Here is a 16,227-nt window from a genome sequence, read left to right as displayed (position 1 = left end):
TCTTGCTGGAACATCATTTATAAATAAATGCACAGGGTAGCAGTTCTATGAATGAGAGATTGACCAGAATCTACGGAGCAGTAGAAGCAGTGGAAGCTCTCACCCAGAAAGCAACAAGCCCTGCAGTTAACTCACTCACTGCATTTTAGGTCCTTTTAGACAGGCACCCCTACCCCTTGCAACTCCACAGGATACCCATGCCCATCTGAGTGGGTCCCTGGGGGAACACCTCGTCACTGTCATTTTTTGGTAAGTTTACTTAGTATCTTACTACAATTCTTTTCTTAATTGAGGTATAACTGACATACAACATTATACTGGTTTCAGGTATACAACATAATGATTCAATACTTGTATACATTTGGAAGTGAACACCACAATAAGTATAGTTAACATCTGTCACTTTATACGTAGTTACAAAAAATTTTTTTTTCATTGTCATGTTTATTGCTCTAAATTAAACAGACATGGCACTCAGCTGGCTGCCACTTTACCAAATCAATTCCCTTGGCTTTCAGATGGCCTGCAGTAAAACAAGGCATTCAACCAAACTAGAAGATTACTATTACTATTACTATTCGTAAATGAAGATTTCTCTCACTGCAAAGATTTTCCACAGGTTGCAGGAGATGTATCCCTAAAACCTCACTTTTTTCCCTTCCAAGGCAGAATGTGAATATCCACTTCTAACTGGAGTACCCTGACCCCAGTCCTATACTAGTCCTTGCTTTCCCATCCTAAATCTGCTCATCAAATATGGTAATTTTTGCTTGTATTACTAATAGAACACTCTCTCACAAAATCTCCTTGTAACAAGAAGCAGCAGCATGATTTCTGTTCAGTGGAAAACAATTAATCATAGAAGATAATTACAGAATTTGAGAGGCCAAAGAGTCAGGACAACTACTTTAAGACATTTAACAAATGAGGCAACTGAAGCCCAGAGAAGCTAATCAATGAGGTGAAAGTCCCACAGCTAGTCATAACAGAGGTGGCCTAGTTGAATGCAAGTTTTCTGACTTAGCTTGTATAGAGGGTTAGCTCCAAAAAGGCTTCTTATTTACAATGTTTGCTGACATGTTTCCAGGAACTTTAGTTCCAGAGCGATAATAGCTGACAGCAGTTTGGGGAAGAGGGAGGAGATTTTCCCTAACAACGTTGAAAATTTGAAAATCATTAAGTTAAACAAAGCTAACAGGCTTCTCTGCTGCAGGACTTCTCTAGGGCCTTTAATATTTACTGCTTCTTGTGTAAATGCAAAGCAGAGTATAGTCAGCAGTGTTTTCCAAACATTTTAGATCGTGGAATTCTTCTGTTTTTTAAAGTGTTATATGGGCAAAGTGTTCCATGAAATACATTTTGGGATATGTAAAAGCTAATATATGTAAGGCAAATTACTTATGACTTTTAGACTTTAGTACATTTTGTTCTGTTTGCTTATATATATGTCAACATAGACACAAAGCCAGACACATGAACCAATGAGAATTAGTTCAATGATACACCATAAAAATCAAATTTATAGTCTAAAATATACAACAAAGACTTTTTAGGATGGGTGTATATTAGTTGCCTACCATTTGATCCAACTTCTATGAGACAGGGAGAATTCAGATGCATTTAACAAGCTGAAGAAAAGTAGGTAATATAAGACTATTTACAACAACAATGGAATTCTTGCCTTGAGATCAGCTGCTCTGAAGTCATGGTCAACAGATTAGTGATGCAGTTAAGAAAGTACAGTAAAAACTGTCAGTAACAAAATCAGGCTTACAAAGGAAGAAAAGTCAAGATGCTTCAAAAGTTTGAATGGAAGTGAGAAAGCAGGCAAGGTCACAGGACACAGGGAGAACCTGAGAACTGTCTTCATTTCATGAGGCCTCTGAATTACAGCCTCTGTAAAAGGGACTCCCCGAGATCTTTCAGTCTCTGCAAGTACACTCTAAAACCACAGGAATGAAACAAAGCTTGCTGGGCTCCCTGTGGAATTCACTGTTCGCAAGCCCATGGGGCACGGGCTATAGTTGAATAGCTTTTCCTGGACTTTTCTCGGAGCACAAATCTTGACCTAGACTAGGTATGTGGCAGCCCTGCAGCCAGCTGGTTTTCACAAAGCCCAAAAGACAGAACAGCTGGCTGAGGCCCATTATAAACCTTGCACAATGTCAGGCCCTCTGCAGGAGGACAGGGTCAGGGGATCAACTCAATAGAGCAAATGCTGTCCTTCTGAGGAAGCAGCTTCTTCAAGGCAGGTAAAATCAGGATAGTTCCCTTCCGCAGGGAGGCACTAGCTTCTCATTTTTAAAGAGACAGTGCATATTATTAAAAAGTAATGGTACTGTATAGGAACTTCCTCCCACAAAACCTAAAATGAAACAACCTAATTACAAGTGGTCCTTTAATACTAGAGAACCACACTGGGGTGTGTGAAGATCTTTAAAGGGGTGGGGCAGGTAATTCTTCCCATTTTACAGATAAGTTGTACTGCCAAACATAGACAAGGTTCTAACGGTCACTTGGACAAGAGTTTGAGGTAAGAATCTGTAAAGAGCATAAAATGGTTTCCTCATAACCAACGTGTTTTATTTTAAGTTTGTAGGGTAAGGGAAAAGAGCCAAAGGAATCAGTGATGTAAAGGAAGAAAAATACAGGGTGATGAGAGAAAAGCAAAATAGGAAACGTCTTCTCTCCTCCCACTTCAAGTATTGCCCTCCCATTTAAAAAATTTTAATTCATCTTCTCCTTTAAAAAGTGATAAATCTATGATAATTTTTTTTAAAAAGCAGAATAAGTACTCCCAGTCTCCATCACTAAAATGCTGGTATGTATCCTCTCAGACTTTTTTAATATGCGTATACGTGCCAGATTTATATAGTTTATTTTTTCCAAAAAAAAATAATGGGATCATACCTTATATTTTTTGCTCAATGTGTTGTGTCAATCTTCCAATACCTATAAAAATAAAAATAACCCTGGCTACCCCATCTGTGAGGGCAGTGAGACACCAGGCAAGGAGCACAGACTCTGGGGTCAGGCAGGTTAGAATTCAAGTCTCAGGTTGGCTACTTTCTACCATGGGACCCTCACGAAGTTCTTTGGCTTCTCTAAGCCTCAGGTTTCTTACGTGTGCACAGATAAGAGGTTACAGTCATACACACTCTGCGGGTTGCTGCTAGAATTCAATGAAATACTGCATGTTAAGTGCTTATTAGCAAATACCTGACATGACACTGTGTTCGATATAAGGTAGATACTATTATTGTAGCTGTTGAGTATTCTAGTATATGATTACATTGCATTTTAAAAATCCAATCCCTCTACTGTCAGGCATTTAGGTTATTTCTAATTTTTTTTTAAGCTTGCTATTGTGAAATTTTTATAGACTCACAGGAAGTTACAAGAACAGTACAGAGAAGCCCTGGGTGCCCTACATCCAGTTTCCCATGGTGGTAACATCTTACGTAACTTTGGTACAACATCAAACCTGGGAAATTAACATTGGTATAACCTACAGCTCTTATTCAGATTTCACCAGTTTGACAGCCTCTCACTTGTGAATATGTGTACATGTATGGTGGTCAATGCAATTTTATTGTATGTCTAGATTCGGGGACCCACCACTAGAATCAGGATATAGAGCTTTCCATCACTACCAGGATTCCTCTTACTACCCCTTTATAATCATACTTGCCCTCCTCCTTGTCCCTGACCCCTGGCAGCCACTAATCATTTCTCCATCTCTGTGCTTGTATCACTACAAAAGTGTTAATAAGTTCAATCATACACTATGACACCTTTTGAGATTGGCTATTTTAGGTCAACATGAGGCCCTTGAGATCCCCTCCACTGTGCCGCGTATCCACCGTTCATTCCTTTTCATCGCTGAGTAGTGTTCCACTGCGTGGATGTACCACCTTTTGTTTAACCATTCATCTGTTGAATGACATTTGGGTTGTTCCAGTCTTTGGCTGATACAAATAAACCTGCTCTGAACAGTTGTGTATAGAATTTTGTGTGGACTTAAGTTTACGTTTCTCTGGGATAAATGCCCAGGAATGTGAATGTTGGGTTGTATGGTAAGTACATGTTTGGTTTTACATAAAACTGCCAAACACGTGTCCAGAGTGGCTGTACCATCTTGAATTGCCACCAGCAATGGATGAGAGATCCAGTTTCTCTGGATCCTTACCAGCTGTCAGGTTTTTTTTTCTAAATTTAGCTATTCTATTAGGTGCATGGTAATGTCTCACCATGCTTTTGATTTGCATTTTCCTAATGATGGTGAAAATCTATTTCTAATTTCTGATATGATAAACACTGCTATGATGGATATCTTTGGATAATTTTAAAATTAATTCCTATGAATGAATTCTTCAAAGTGGAATTGCTGGATAGGCAGACTTTTTTAAAACTTGAAACATGATGTCACATGCCCTCCAGAGAAGTACCAATTTACTCTCTCATCAGCAGCATATAAATTGCTCAGCCTTTAAAGTATACTGAAGGCTCTTACCTTCCCCCCTACAGAGTTAAAAAGAAACTTGTTGCCAATACACTCTGTACTACCAGGGAAATAAAATAAAAATTAGATTGCCTGAAATCCTAATAGAGCAGAAAACAAACCAACTAAGATTCCCCTCTCCAAGGACATTCCACATTCAGACGAACATTTAACATTTTCATCAAACACATTAGGAAGAAAGAAAACTCATTTACCTTTATGGGCAATATGACACAGATCTTCTTGCATTTTAGAAAATTCTGATGAGGTTTCAGAGCTATCGGAATAATTTTTGTCTTCTCCAAAATCTAGTGTTGACAAATTAGGATTGGAGGAATGCAGTCTTACTGGGCCAGAAAAAGGTTTGGGGACCTGAAGTGACACCAAAGGGAGATATTTCTTTTTAGATAAGAATCGCTTAGAATATTTACTTGTTTCTAGGACTGGAAAGTACTAAGAACATTCTATAGAAAAGTCTTTCAATTGAGTGATAACTTATAGGAAAACACTTGTCACAGAAACTTTCACTGGCTTCTTGCAAAATAAAAATAGATGAGAAATCACATTTTCCTTTGGAGGTGATCACAGCATTAAAGCTACAGGTTGAAAATGACAGCTAAAGCAGCCGGGCTGTTTCTCGTTTAAATTCATTTCCTTCCTCCTGGCAATAATCACCCAGGATCTAGGTTGCTAATAGTTAATGGGGTAGATTTTAAAGTGTTTTCTTTACTTGTACCTGGTGCTTCTTACGAAACAAACCTCCTTCTCACATGTTGATATACAAATCACTCTTTGCTTTCAAAGTATCTAAGTTCAACCCATAAAGTGCTTTGAACCAGAGTTATTAATATACAAGAGTATAACAGTTTCTGTAAGTTTCTGACTTATTTTGACCCTGACAATGCTGCAATTTAATATGCAATGGCTGAGCTGCAAATCGTGGCTTCTGGCTTAGCCGCGCATTGGGAAGTCAGCGGCTAGCGTTATGCAGTGAACTTCTGATGGGGGATTGGAAGGTTGGAGACGAGAGGCAAGAGAGAGTCTGTACAGTGTCCTGCTCCCAGAGGCTCCAGCCAGCGGGCTCAGAGGGATGATGAATCCACTGAGTTGCAGGAGAAGAGGTGAGTCAGAGCACACGACCACAGCAGCCACAAATCAAGGCACACACCGAAGCAGGGAAGAGAGCGGGCAGGCTAAGCATTAAAGAAGGGAAAACCAAAACCCTTTACCCAATATTCATTACATGCTTATTCTAGTATTCAGAAAATCTTCCAGAAAATCTAAGTGACTGAATTCCTCTCTCTGCACAGGGTATTTGAGAGAATAACTACAGAATATTCACTTGTCTATTTTTCTCTTTGAGTCCAAGGAGTCCCCAGCACATGTCCATGAGGAAACCAGCCTGGGGAGGGAAGCAAGGGTTACCTGCAGCGTTCCTTTAGCGTCTTTGCCAACAGCTCTGGACCGCCATCTCCTATGTGATCTTTTTTCCTTTTTGGGACTTTCAAAAGATCCACCCTTTGTTTCAAAACAGGAAAGAGAGCACAAACAGTAAGGTCTACCAAACCCATAGGGAAAGACACACACCAAAGAGACCACCTCCATCCCCTTGAATCTGGCTGAAGCAACCAACAAGACAACTTCCCTGTTAGTGAAAGGCTGGGAGGAGAGAGGAAAGCGGAGGAGTGCCAGAATGAAACAGAAGCGGGATCTGGCTAACCTGGATGACATTGATAGCCGGAGCCGAATATGTCCGATGCAGGACGTCCATACTTTGCAGAAGCTGGCTCATCTCCACCAGGCAGGCATGACAGTTTGCCAGTTCTGTGGGAGAAAAGCAAGAGGAGGAGTCAAACACACTTATCTTGCATTCCAGCTTCCCTCTGCTAGTGCCAGCTACTTTTCTCATTTATCTCTATTTGCTTTTACATCTCATAAGGATAGGAAACTTCACTTCCCTTCTTACAGGAGAGACAGTAGACCATTGTGGTTAAGGGCATACATCTGGAGAACCACGCTGCCGCAGTTTGAACGTACTTTACGAACTGTGAATCTTGGGCAAATTACATAACTTCTCTGTGTCTCAGCTTCCTCATCTGGAAACCGGGGGTAATTATATACCTATCTCACAGGATAGTTGAGTTAAAAATGAGTTGATAAATGCAGAGTACATTTAGAGTACCCAGCATATGGTAAGCACTAAATAAATCAGTCTTCATCGCCATCACCGTCACCATCATCATCACCAGCACCATCATTGTTACTTCTAATCTTTTAGGAACAGGCTGTCACTATCCGATTCTAAGGACCCAACACAAGTTAAATGAATGAAATTAAAATGAACGGTGTATTGGTCTCTAAGGATAACGTTGTCAATCATGGACCTGCAAGAGGACCATCATGGTCCTCCACAGACTGACCTCAGCCCCTCCACAGAGCATCCTCAGCCCCGTTCCTGGGTCACTAACTCAAAAGCTAGTCCTCAATGTGCTGTTCACTGGATGACGGTGGCTGTTCCTCCTGAGAAATCAAGGTCCAAAAGCCTAAAGACGGTGGCTCTCAAACTTTGGTGTCATCAGAATCACCTGGAGAACTTGTTAAATCAGATTGCTGGGCCCCACCCCCCAGTTTCTGATTCAGTCTCTCTGAGTTGAAGCTGAGAATTCGTATTTCTAATAGGTTCCCAGGCCAGGCCAATGCTGCTGGTCCAGGGAAAACACTTCAGGGAGTACTGTCCCAAAATGTCACTCAGTGAAGCTCATATTTATTGGGAGGGCAACACGTATGTGCCTCCAGGTGTGATAAGATCTGCATTCAACAGGCAAAAGTGCAATTTTCAGGCATCTTTCTCTGATAGTGGTTCTCAGTTGTGGCTACACTTTAAAAATCAACTGGTGACATTTTTAAAATCACCTATGTCCAAGTCCCATCCCCAGGCAATTAAATTAAAACACCCCCAATCCCACTGGTGACTTTTTTTCTTTAGTTCCTTGGGTGATTCTTAGCTAATTAAGGTTGAGAACACAGAGCTTCTATACGGTAAGCGTTCTCAACCCTGGCTCCTTATCAGGATCACTTGAGGAACTGCGGGAAAAGTAGTGATGCCAGGGCCCCATCCCACACTAATTTAAAAAGATTCTTTGGGACAGGGGCCTGGGCATGCGTATCCTGCATTTTAAAAGCTCTCTTGGCGATTCTAACGGGCAGCCAGGGTAGAGAACACCCGTTTGGTGGGGATCTCCATTTGGTTCACCCACTCACCTCTGGAACAGTGATTTAAATTCTTGGATGTGCATCAGATGCATTTTTGGCACTTAAAAAAATATAGCGAACTGTGCAGACCCCATCCCTGGATTCTGTGATTTAGTAGGCCATATGGAAATCAGGCATCAGTGCTTAAAGAACAGAAAAGGAAACCTATCTGCACGCACACCCAGGGGAAGACATAAAACTCTAAAGGAAAGTGCCTTTTGTTGATCACCAGTGCAGACTTCATAAGCAAAATATGACAGGGAATGTAGACCAGTGAAGGGGGAGGATACAAATTCATCTGGGGTCTGAATACCAAGCCAGTATAATCTAAGAGCAGAGGTTTTGACAGAAAGAAGCAGAGGTTTCGAGTCACTCTACCTTTAGAGCATTTTTCCATGTCCTCTGAAGACTGTAACCATAATGGAACTCGAGTCTCACCATCACAAGAAAATGATAAATTGCTTCCGGTTTGAAACGAATTCTGCTTTGATATACTGCTATGCTGTTCCACAGATGACAAAAGCACATTATAAATGAAAACAGAGCTCGGTGGGAACACTTTGGGGTAAAGGATAATAAAGTGGGCTTGTAGCTAATGGAAGCCATCTGCCCATAATAAGGAAGAAGCTTCTAGCAAAGCAGTCCCCTGGAGACCCTGAGACCTCCAGCTATTAACAGCGTGGCCATACCATGCTACAGGCCCCTGATTTCTCCTCCTGTCAAATGATAACCACACTGAAATAATGACACAAATGTTGGGAAAGATTTTGCTATTCTGTATGACTCTAAGTGCACCTCTTGTATGTTACAACCAGAAAGCCAACTGAAGTCAAACTGGTCAAGAGAAAGCTGGAGCTTTCAGGGATATTAAATCCCTCCGTACATGCTGTTCTCCAGTTACACTCTCAGCATTAATAGTTGCCCTTCTGGCCCTCGTTCTGACTGAGTGGACACACAGACGCAAGAAATCCCAGCCCAAGCTTACCCTGCTCCTCCCCACAAACCCTTCATTCCTCAGACACGGCCCCCGAGAGCAGACTCCCCCACACACAAAGCCACCTTCCTTCAGATTCATTATCAGCAAATCATTACCTTCCTACTGGAAATGGTGTCCAAGACCTCAGAACCAGAGTCTGTGACAGCAGATCCTGGGAAAAAGTGATTAACTTCGTGTGGAAACATGGCGATTTCATTCTGACGATATATTCTGTGGTGGCGAAGTTTGGATACCCACTCATCAAAGACTTCCTCTGACTTTACCTAGATTATGTTGGGTTGAAAGGAGACGAGAATGTCAGTCACTCTAAGGAAAAATTAGTCATCACATTGAGGTCACTCCTAGCACCTCTTCATACTGTCATGTGTAGAAATGTGGAAATACCAGTTTATTGACTTCATTTACATTTATGTAGTCTATGGAACAAGCTGGAGAAGGAGATGGAGAGCAAAAATGGTCTTCATAAACTCTACATTTAGGCATTCTATGAAAGACTCCAATTGTTATGTTATTATTAGGAAATATTAAAGAACAAATAAGCTGAAATTTACATTTATCCGTCTCTTAAAGTAGTTCCAAGTTCTCTTGTCCCAGTTTCTACTAACCGTACTAAAAATATTAGCACCATTTTAAAAAAAAACTCTTTTATAATTCAGACTTTTCAGACCCATCTTCTCTGAACTGGGATGAATTAATAAATTCTTCCTAAAATATTTAATCTTGTTAATCTTCTCTGACAAAGAATATGGTGCTGAGGAATATATGTTAATGAATGTGAAGGTTACTTAAAAGAACATTTCTCCCACTCTTAGAAAACAAAAATCTGATAAAGTTTTATCAGTGATTTCCAGGATTTTTCAAACACACATACACAAACTTTTAGCCATTCTCTCCAGGAGTGACTATCAATGTATAATTTCTATGAAGAGTAATGTTTGTATCTAGTAACTTTTATTATAAAGTATTTCAAATGTGCATAAAAGTACTAAAAAGAATACAACAAGCACCTCTGCACCACAGATATTTCTTAATAGTCAATATTTGTGTGTGCATGATGGTGTATTAATGCTTTCAAAACGAAAAATGATATATATCTATATACGAGAACACAGAGACTCATGAAGTGGCAATTTAAAAGACCTCAAAAGGATGTATGGTAGGTTAACTTCCAAGAAGAAAAATCCAGGTCAATTCAGTTAAAATCTTTACTAATGCTGCTACTGAGAGCAAGGATGTGGAAATAAACGTCAGCAACATCCTTCACGTAGGAAGTGTTCGGTCGGCGTTTATGTTTGCTATGGATTAGAAGTACACACAAGACTTAAAACTCCTCCAGGGGCTACTGGATGTGTCGTTTACAAGTAGAAGCAACACAAACAGACTCACATCTATTTGTCTCCTTTAAATTATGTTCTTGAAATGTACTTCATTTCCCAGATGTTGTTAACTGACTGCCCAGGACAGTCAAATATGTACTATTCCCTAAGCCTAAGCCCCTATGCCCGTGGCTGTAGGTAATTGCGTACAGCAGGGCTTCTCACCCTCGGCACATCGACAGGGTGGGCTGGATATGTCTTTGCCGTGGGGGCAATCAAGCCCACGTATGTGCTAAGCACGTATTTGCCCAAGTACCACGACGTGCTATGGGGAGGACAGGGACACATTAAGATGGGGAGTTCATAATCTCATGCTTTTATTTTCCCAAAGCACAGCCCCCACTCCCAATATTCCAAGTAATTTGTCCAAGTAAGAAAAGACTCTTAACGTTTTCTCAATTAATTTCTAACACTCGGGTACCACCTAATAGTTTTATGTAAACATATTGAGCTTACTGTGGGTCAGGCATTACGTCAAGTTTTCTACATGCAGCCCTACAAGACGAGCACTGGAACTCCCATTGTCAGGGTGGGAGGGTGGTGAGAAAACTGAGACTTTCAGAGATTAAATGATTTGTCAAAGGTTGAAAGCTAGTAAGTAGGCAGGCAGTCAAGATCTGAACCAGATCTGTATCTCCAAAGCTCTTGCTTCATGCTTTTAACTATCTATACCACCTGCAGGAGAAGGGGCAGAAGAGGGTAGTTAAGCAGCTTTCAGAAATACTATTTGGAGACCCATCCTTTAGGGGGAAAATTTTTGACATCACTGTGGTATGAGAATTTTAATGGAATCCCTATAAATTTAGTCTAAGTTGTAAGATGGGGCTTCTCAGACTGAAGATCATATTTTATTTCAGAAAACTTTTTTTTTTTTTAAGAAGATGTTGGGGGTAGGAGTTTATTAATTAATTAACTTATTTTTGCTGTGTTGGGTCTTCGTTTCCATGCGAGGGCTTTCTGTAGTTGCGGCGAGCGGGGGCTACTCTTCATCGCGGTGCGCGGGCCTCTATCGCGGCCTCTTGTTGCGGAGCACAGGCTCCAGACGCGCAGGCTCAGTAGTTGTGGCTCAAGGGCCTAGTTGCTCCGCGACATGTGGGATCCTCCCAGACCAGGGCTCGAACCCATGTCCCCTGCATTGGCAGGCAGATTCTCAACCACTGCGCCACCAGGGAAGCCCAAGGAAACATTTTAACCTATAGTAAATGGTTCTTCACTAAAGATGGTACTGCCTGGGGGTAGAGGGGGTTTGTATTTGGAAACATGAAGTTTTCTGTTTTTTGGTTTTTTGTTACTGATGTCACAATCACAAGGGAGGCAGGGATTTAGGGGATAAGAGACAATGAGGCTAAACGTTCAGCAGTGTAAGAGACAGTCTTACACAATGAAGAACTGTCCCATCCAGAAAGCAATAGATATATCCTTAGAAATACTTTCATAATGAAGATCTTCTACATGTTGGCTGGATGTTTTGAAATTCAAAAGGCATCACCAACGGTACTATAACTGACAATCCCTTCACAACATAAAGGAACTCTGTGCAACAGGAGACAGCATCTGGGAAGCAGTGTCACCTTCAGATGATAAATGTGCTCCTCGGTGTCTAGATCTATGCACTTTGACGACTTCTTCACAGACATGACCGAGAGCCCGACATCAATGCAGCCATGCAGCTTCTCTCTCTCTATCTGCAGAGGCACAAAGGGGGCCCCTTGAGAACCACGGTGTTAAAAACCATCGGAACATCCTTAACACTCTTTCCCTCTACCCTTCCCTTCCACACCCACTAACAGTAAACATAATAACTACACTTCTCCAGTACTTAGCATGAACTAGCACGGACACACATCATCCTATTTAACCTGTGAGGGAGGAAACATCTCCCCTTTTACAGACGGGAGACTGAATTACAGAGGGTTAAGTAACAAGCAGTTTGCACATTGCAAAGTGAGGAAGCAAGGAGGTGAAGAAACTAAAAAGTTAGCGCCATGACCCCTATGACAGTGAATTCACCTGTTAACTTCACCGCCTCCTGCAGAAATAGTTTCCGGTGTCTAAATTCATTTGGAAGTGACTTAAAAAGAGGAGTAGGTTTGTTTTCTACATCTGTGACTCCATTTCTGTTTGGTAAATAGGTTCATTTGTACCATTTTTTAGATTCCACATATAAGCTATATCAGATGATAGTTGTCTTTGTCTGACTTACTTCACTCAATAAGACAATCTCTAGGTCCATCCACGTAGCTGCAAATCGCATTATTTCATTCTTTTTTACGGCTGAGTAATATGGTTACCAAAGCGGAAGGGGGGATAAATTGGGAGCCTGGGATTGACATATACACATTACTATATAAAATAGATAACTAATAAGGACCTACTGTATAGCACAGGGAACTCTACTCAATACTCTGTAATGACCCGTATGGGAATGGAATCTAAAAAAGAATGGATATATGTATAATTGATTCACTTTGCTGTACAGCAGAAACTAACACAACATTATAAATCAACTATAATCCAATAAAAATTAATTTTAAAATTTCTTTAAAAGCTGAAGAAACCAAAAAAAAAAATTTAAAAATAAAAATTAAAAGAGGAGTAAGGAAGCTAATACAGGCCACTGTGGGTCAGGCACTATGGCACGTTTCTGTATTCGCCCCAACAAGGTGAGCACCGTGACAGAGGCGAAGAGAGGAAGACGAGAGGAGAGAAGTGCTGGGTGAGAGAGGGATCCCTACGAGGGCAGGACCAGTAGTCATTCCGAGTGCTCAAGGGCTGTCCACCTGGTGTCCACACACAGGGGAACCTCCCGTCAGCTTCACCAAGGGCCTTCTCCACTAAACCCCTCAGTCCCCATAACAGTGGGAGGGGCACGCTCTCTGTTTTGTTCCTGTTAGCTCACTGTGAAGAGGTCTCCCCAACCCAGAGAACCCCACAGCACAACCCTAAGACCAGAACCCATGCCTGGATACCCAGTAGGGTGTTGATAGGGGCTCCTGCACCTCTACTTGGTGGGTGAACTGAGCCCACCCAGAACCCAGAGCAGGGACAGCAGGGAGCAGGTACCTCTGTTCCCTGAGAGGTAACCTGATCTCCAGTTTAGGGAAATGTAGTTCTCAAATATGCACAATCTCATCCATGAGCTGACAACCACTAGCCCTTTAGAATTCTTCAATAGCATACTGGATTAACAAGACAACTTACATCACTTTGGTTCTTGGCATATTTCAAGATTCCTTTGTCCAGATAGAAGAATCTCTGTGGGGAATAAAGCAGAATTCATTAAGACATTCCCAGGACCTCCCTGGTGGTGCAGTGGTTAAGAATCCACCTGCCAGTGCGGGGGACACGGTTTTGATCCCTGGTCTGGGAAGATCCCACATGCCACAGAGCAACTAAGCCCGTGTGCCTAGGGCCCGTGCTCCGCAACAAGAGAAGCCACCGCAATGAGAAGCCCGCGCACCGCAACAGAGTAGCCCTCGCTCGCCGCAACTAGAGAAAGCCCGCGCGAAGCAACGAAGCCCCAAGGCAGCCAAAAAGAAATAAAAAAAATAAAGACATTCCATTTAAACATCCTTCTCTTGGTCTCCATGCTCAACTTCAAATTAAATGTAAGTGCTTAAGAACCGGGTCCTGAGTGGGGAGTGTAGGTGCAAACGAGGGTGCGTCCCAGGCCAGTTCTTACCTTGTGCCAGCCTTTCAAGGGCCATTTCCTTTTTTTCAGCAAAAATCCTTGCTGAATTGGTGGCTCCTGGGTGTAATTCATCTCTCCCCTCAGTCCTTCCACCACTTCCCAGCTGTCCTGTTCCAACAAAAGAGTTCAGGCTCAATGGCTATCTTTAAAAAAAACAGTAATGTTAAGAAGCACTCGATCCCATCAGTAAATCCATCCAAGATGATGAGACTGGCTGGGTGTGTTGGGGAGAAGAAACTCAAATTTAATTTATGTACAGTTCTTTGACTTTACAGATTTAATGCTATTATTTAGTGGCATCAAATTTTTTTTGTTGTTGTTGTTGTTGTTGAAATGCTCTCTCTCAGAAGGGAATGTCTCTGTCTTTTTTGGTGCTTGAACCTTGACAACCACAGCTAAAGGTAAAGACTTTCCTGTAAGTTCTATTTTTGTTCCCTTTGACATCATCAGTAATTTTCACTCACCACTAGACTTCGGTCTGAATTTGAACCCAAAGCTACATACATCAGGATGGAGGCTAGGCAGGAGGGGTAGGGGTGGCTGGGAAAATTGGCTGAAAAGTGTGAGACTGCATGCAAGTTGGTAAACACAACACGTTGGTCAAAATGATGATTTAGTCACACTACCCCCAAATTCTAGGTATTTAAATGTTGGAAATCTTGAAGCATCAAAAAGGTGGTTCTGCAACAAGTATTTTCATCCTCTTTGCCCAGAAGTTTTGTTTTCTCCTCCTTTCTTTTGTTTCACAAACTTTGGTGAGGGGAGGGTGCAATTATTGCTCTACTAAGCTGTTTGCAATTTTGAGGTACAAGTAGTTATTACTATAAATCTTCCACTGTTAGCTATTTGGGTTATTTCAAGTAATTGACTAGAAAAGAATTTTAAAAGGAATACTAAAGAAAAACACTAAAAATTTATTTTTAAATGCTTGAAAATGCACATACCATTGCAAAATTACCCCCGGATAGACCAAAACTGACAACACTTCAGCTGGTTTTTATTTATTACTATTTTTACATTTTTTGTTGGGATAGAACATACATGAAATGCGCAAATCTTAAGACTGTAACTTGAAGAATTTATATACCTATACCTACCATCCAGATCAGAGAGAAAACTTTTCCAACACAGGATAATTACGTTTTGACAAACATGTCTTTCCCCTCCTCGGGTTTACTGAGATACTACTGGCAAATAACATACGTAAGTTTAAGATGTACAATGTGATGATTTGATACACCTCTATTCCCTCACAGAATATACTATTTTTGTGTGTGGGATGATAACATTTAAGATCTACTCTCTTACCAGCTTTCAAGTATATAACATTGTTAATTATAGTCACCATGCTATACATTAGATCCCCAGAGCTTATTCATCTTACAGCTGGGAATTTGTACCATTCGACCAACATTCTCTCCATTTCCCCCACCTTCTGCCCCTGGTAGCCACCATTCTACTCTCTCCTTCTATGAGTTTGCCTTCTTTAGATTCTGAATATAAGTGAGAACATACAGTATTTATCTTTCTCTGTCTGATTTGTTCCACTTAGCATAATATCCTCAAGATCCATCCATGTTGTCACAAAAGGCAGGATTTCTTTTTTTATGGCTGAATAATATTCCATTATGTATATATATGGAATATATGGAATCTTACATTTCCAGGGGATACATATACATCTTACATTTTCTTTATCCATTCACTCATCCAATGGGCACTTGGATTGTTTCCATGTTGTGGCTACTGCAGATAATGCTACAACGAAAACTGGGGTGCGGATATCTCAAGAGACAAACATGTCATCTGGGCCAAATTTCATGTTGAGTAACTTGCTCTTAGTCAAATCTCCAGCCTGCAGTAAGTGGTACAGGCAGAGGCCAGAGGGGCTGGGAGATGGACCTTAATAACCTGGGAGCAGAAGCAATTAGACCCAAGTCCCAGGCAGCAGACGGTCTAATGGGGAGGGCATGAAACCACAGAGAGTCCTGGGTGCTCTGGCTCGGTGTCTGTGTTGTCCTCAAGTTCAATATATGGAAAACACCTAGTAGCAAGTCCATTTTCCTACCTTAGTGGCTGAACACTTTGTATAACCATCCTGACAGATCTGCCTTATGTCTGATTGCACCTTACTCTCAATAAGGCTTAAGGTACATCCCAGAGTTCTTAAACATAGCACTGGTTGAAATCTGGAGTTGTAAAAGTTGAATTCTTCAATGGAAAAACCAAAGCTTAGATTCAGCTCCTAAATTAGAGGACTTTTTCAAAAAGGTAAAAATGTCAAACGAGATTCTTTGTAGCAATTATTACCAATTATTCAGTCACTTAATTACATCCAGACAATAAATGGAGAACGCATAATATTAAGTGATGGGAAGCCACACACACACAAAAGTTCTGCTCACATTTA

At 41.2% G+C, this 16,227-nt stretch overlaps 1 protein-coding gene across 2 annotated transcripts in view; it reads right to left on the bottom strand.

Moving 5' to 3' along the window:
* The window catches only part of OSBPL3 (oxysterol binding protein like 3), a 206,624-nt gene that overhangs the window by 57,600 nt on the left and 132,797 nt on the right, over positions 1 to 16,227 (bottom strand). For both annotated transcript variants that reach the window (XM_032642739.1, XM_032642740.1), the window contains 8 exons: positions 13,809 to 13,925; positions 13,328 to 13,381; positions 11,698 to 11,811; positions 8,846 to 9,013; positions 8,132 to 8,255; positions 6,222 to 6,325; positions 5,927 to 6,019; positions 4,717 to 4,873 (listed from right to left, as the gene is read on the bottom strand). In XM_032642739.1, the coding sequence (XP_032498630.1) occupies positions 4,717 to 4,873; positions 5,927 to 6,019; positions 6,222 to 6,325; positions 8,132 to 8,255; positions 8,846 to 9,013; positions 11,698 to 11,811; positions 13,328 to 13,381; positions 13,809 to 13,925 (931 nt within the window). The remainder of the gene's footprint in view (positions 1 to 4,716; positions 4,874 to 5,926; positions 6,020 to 6,221; positions 6,326 to 8,131; positions 8,256 to 8,845; positions 9,014 to 11,697; positions 11,812 to 13,327; positions 13,382 to 13,808; positions 13,926 to 16,227) is intronic.

The sequence above is a fragment of the Phocoena sinus genome, chromosome 9 (genome assembly GCF_008692025.1).
Source record: "Phocoena sinus isolate mPhoSin1 chromosome 9, mPhoSin1.pri, whole genome shotgun sequence".
NCBI classification, from domain to species: Eukaryota; Metazoa; Chordata; class Mammalia; order Artiodactyla; family Phocoenidae; genus Phocoena; species Phocoena sinus.
This window is presented reverse-complemented; position numbering and strand designations above follow the sequence as displayed.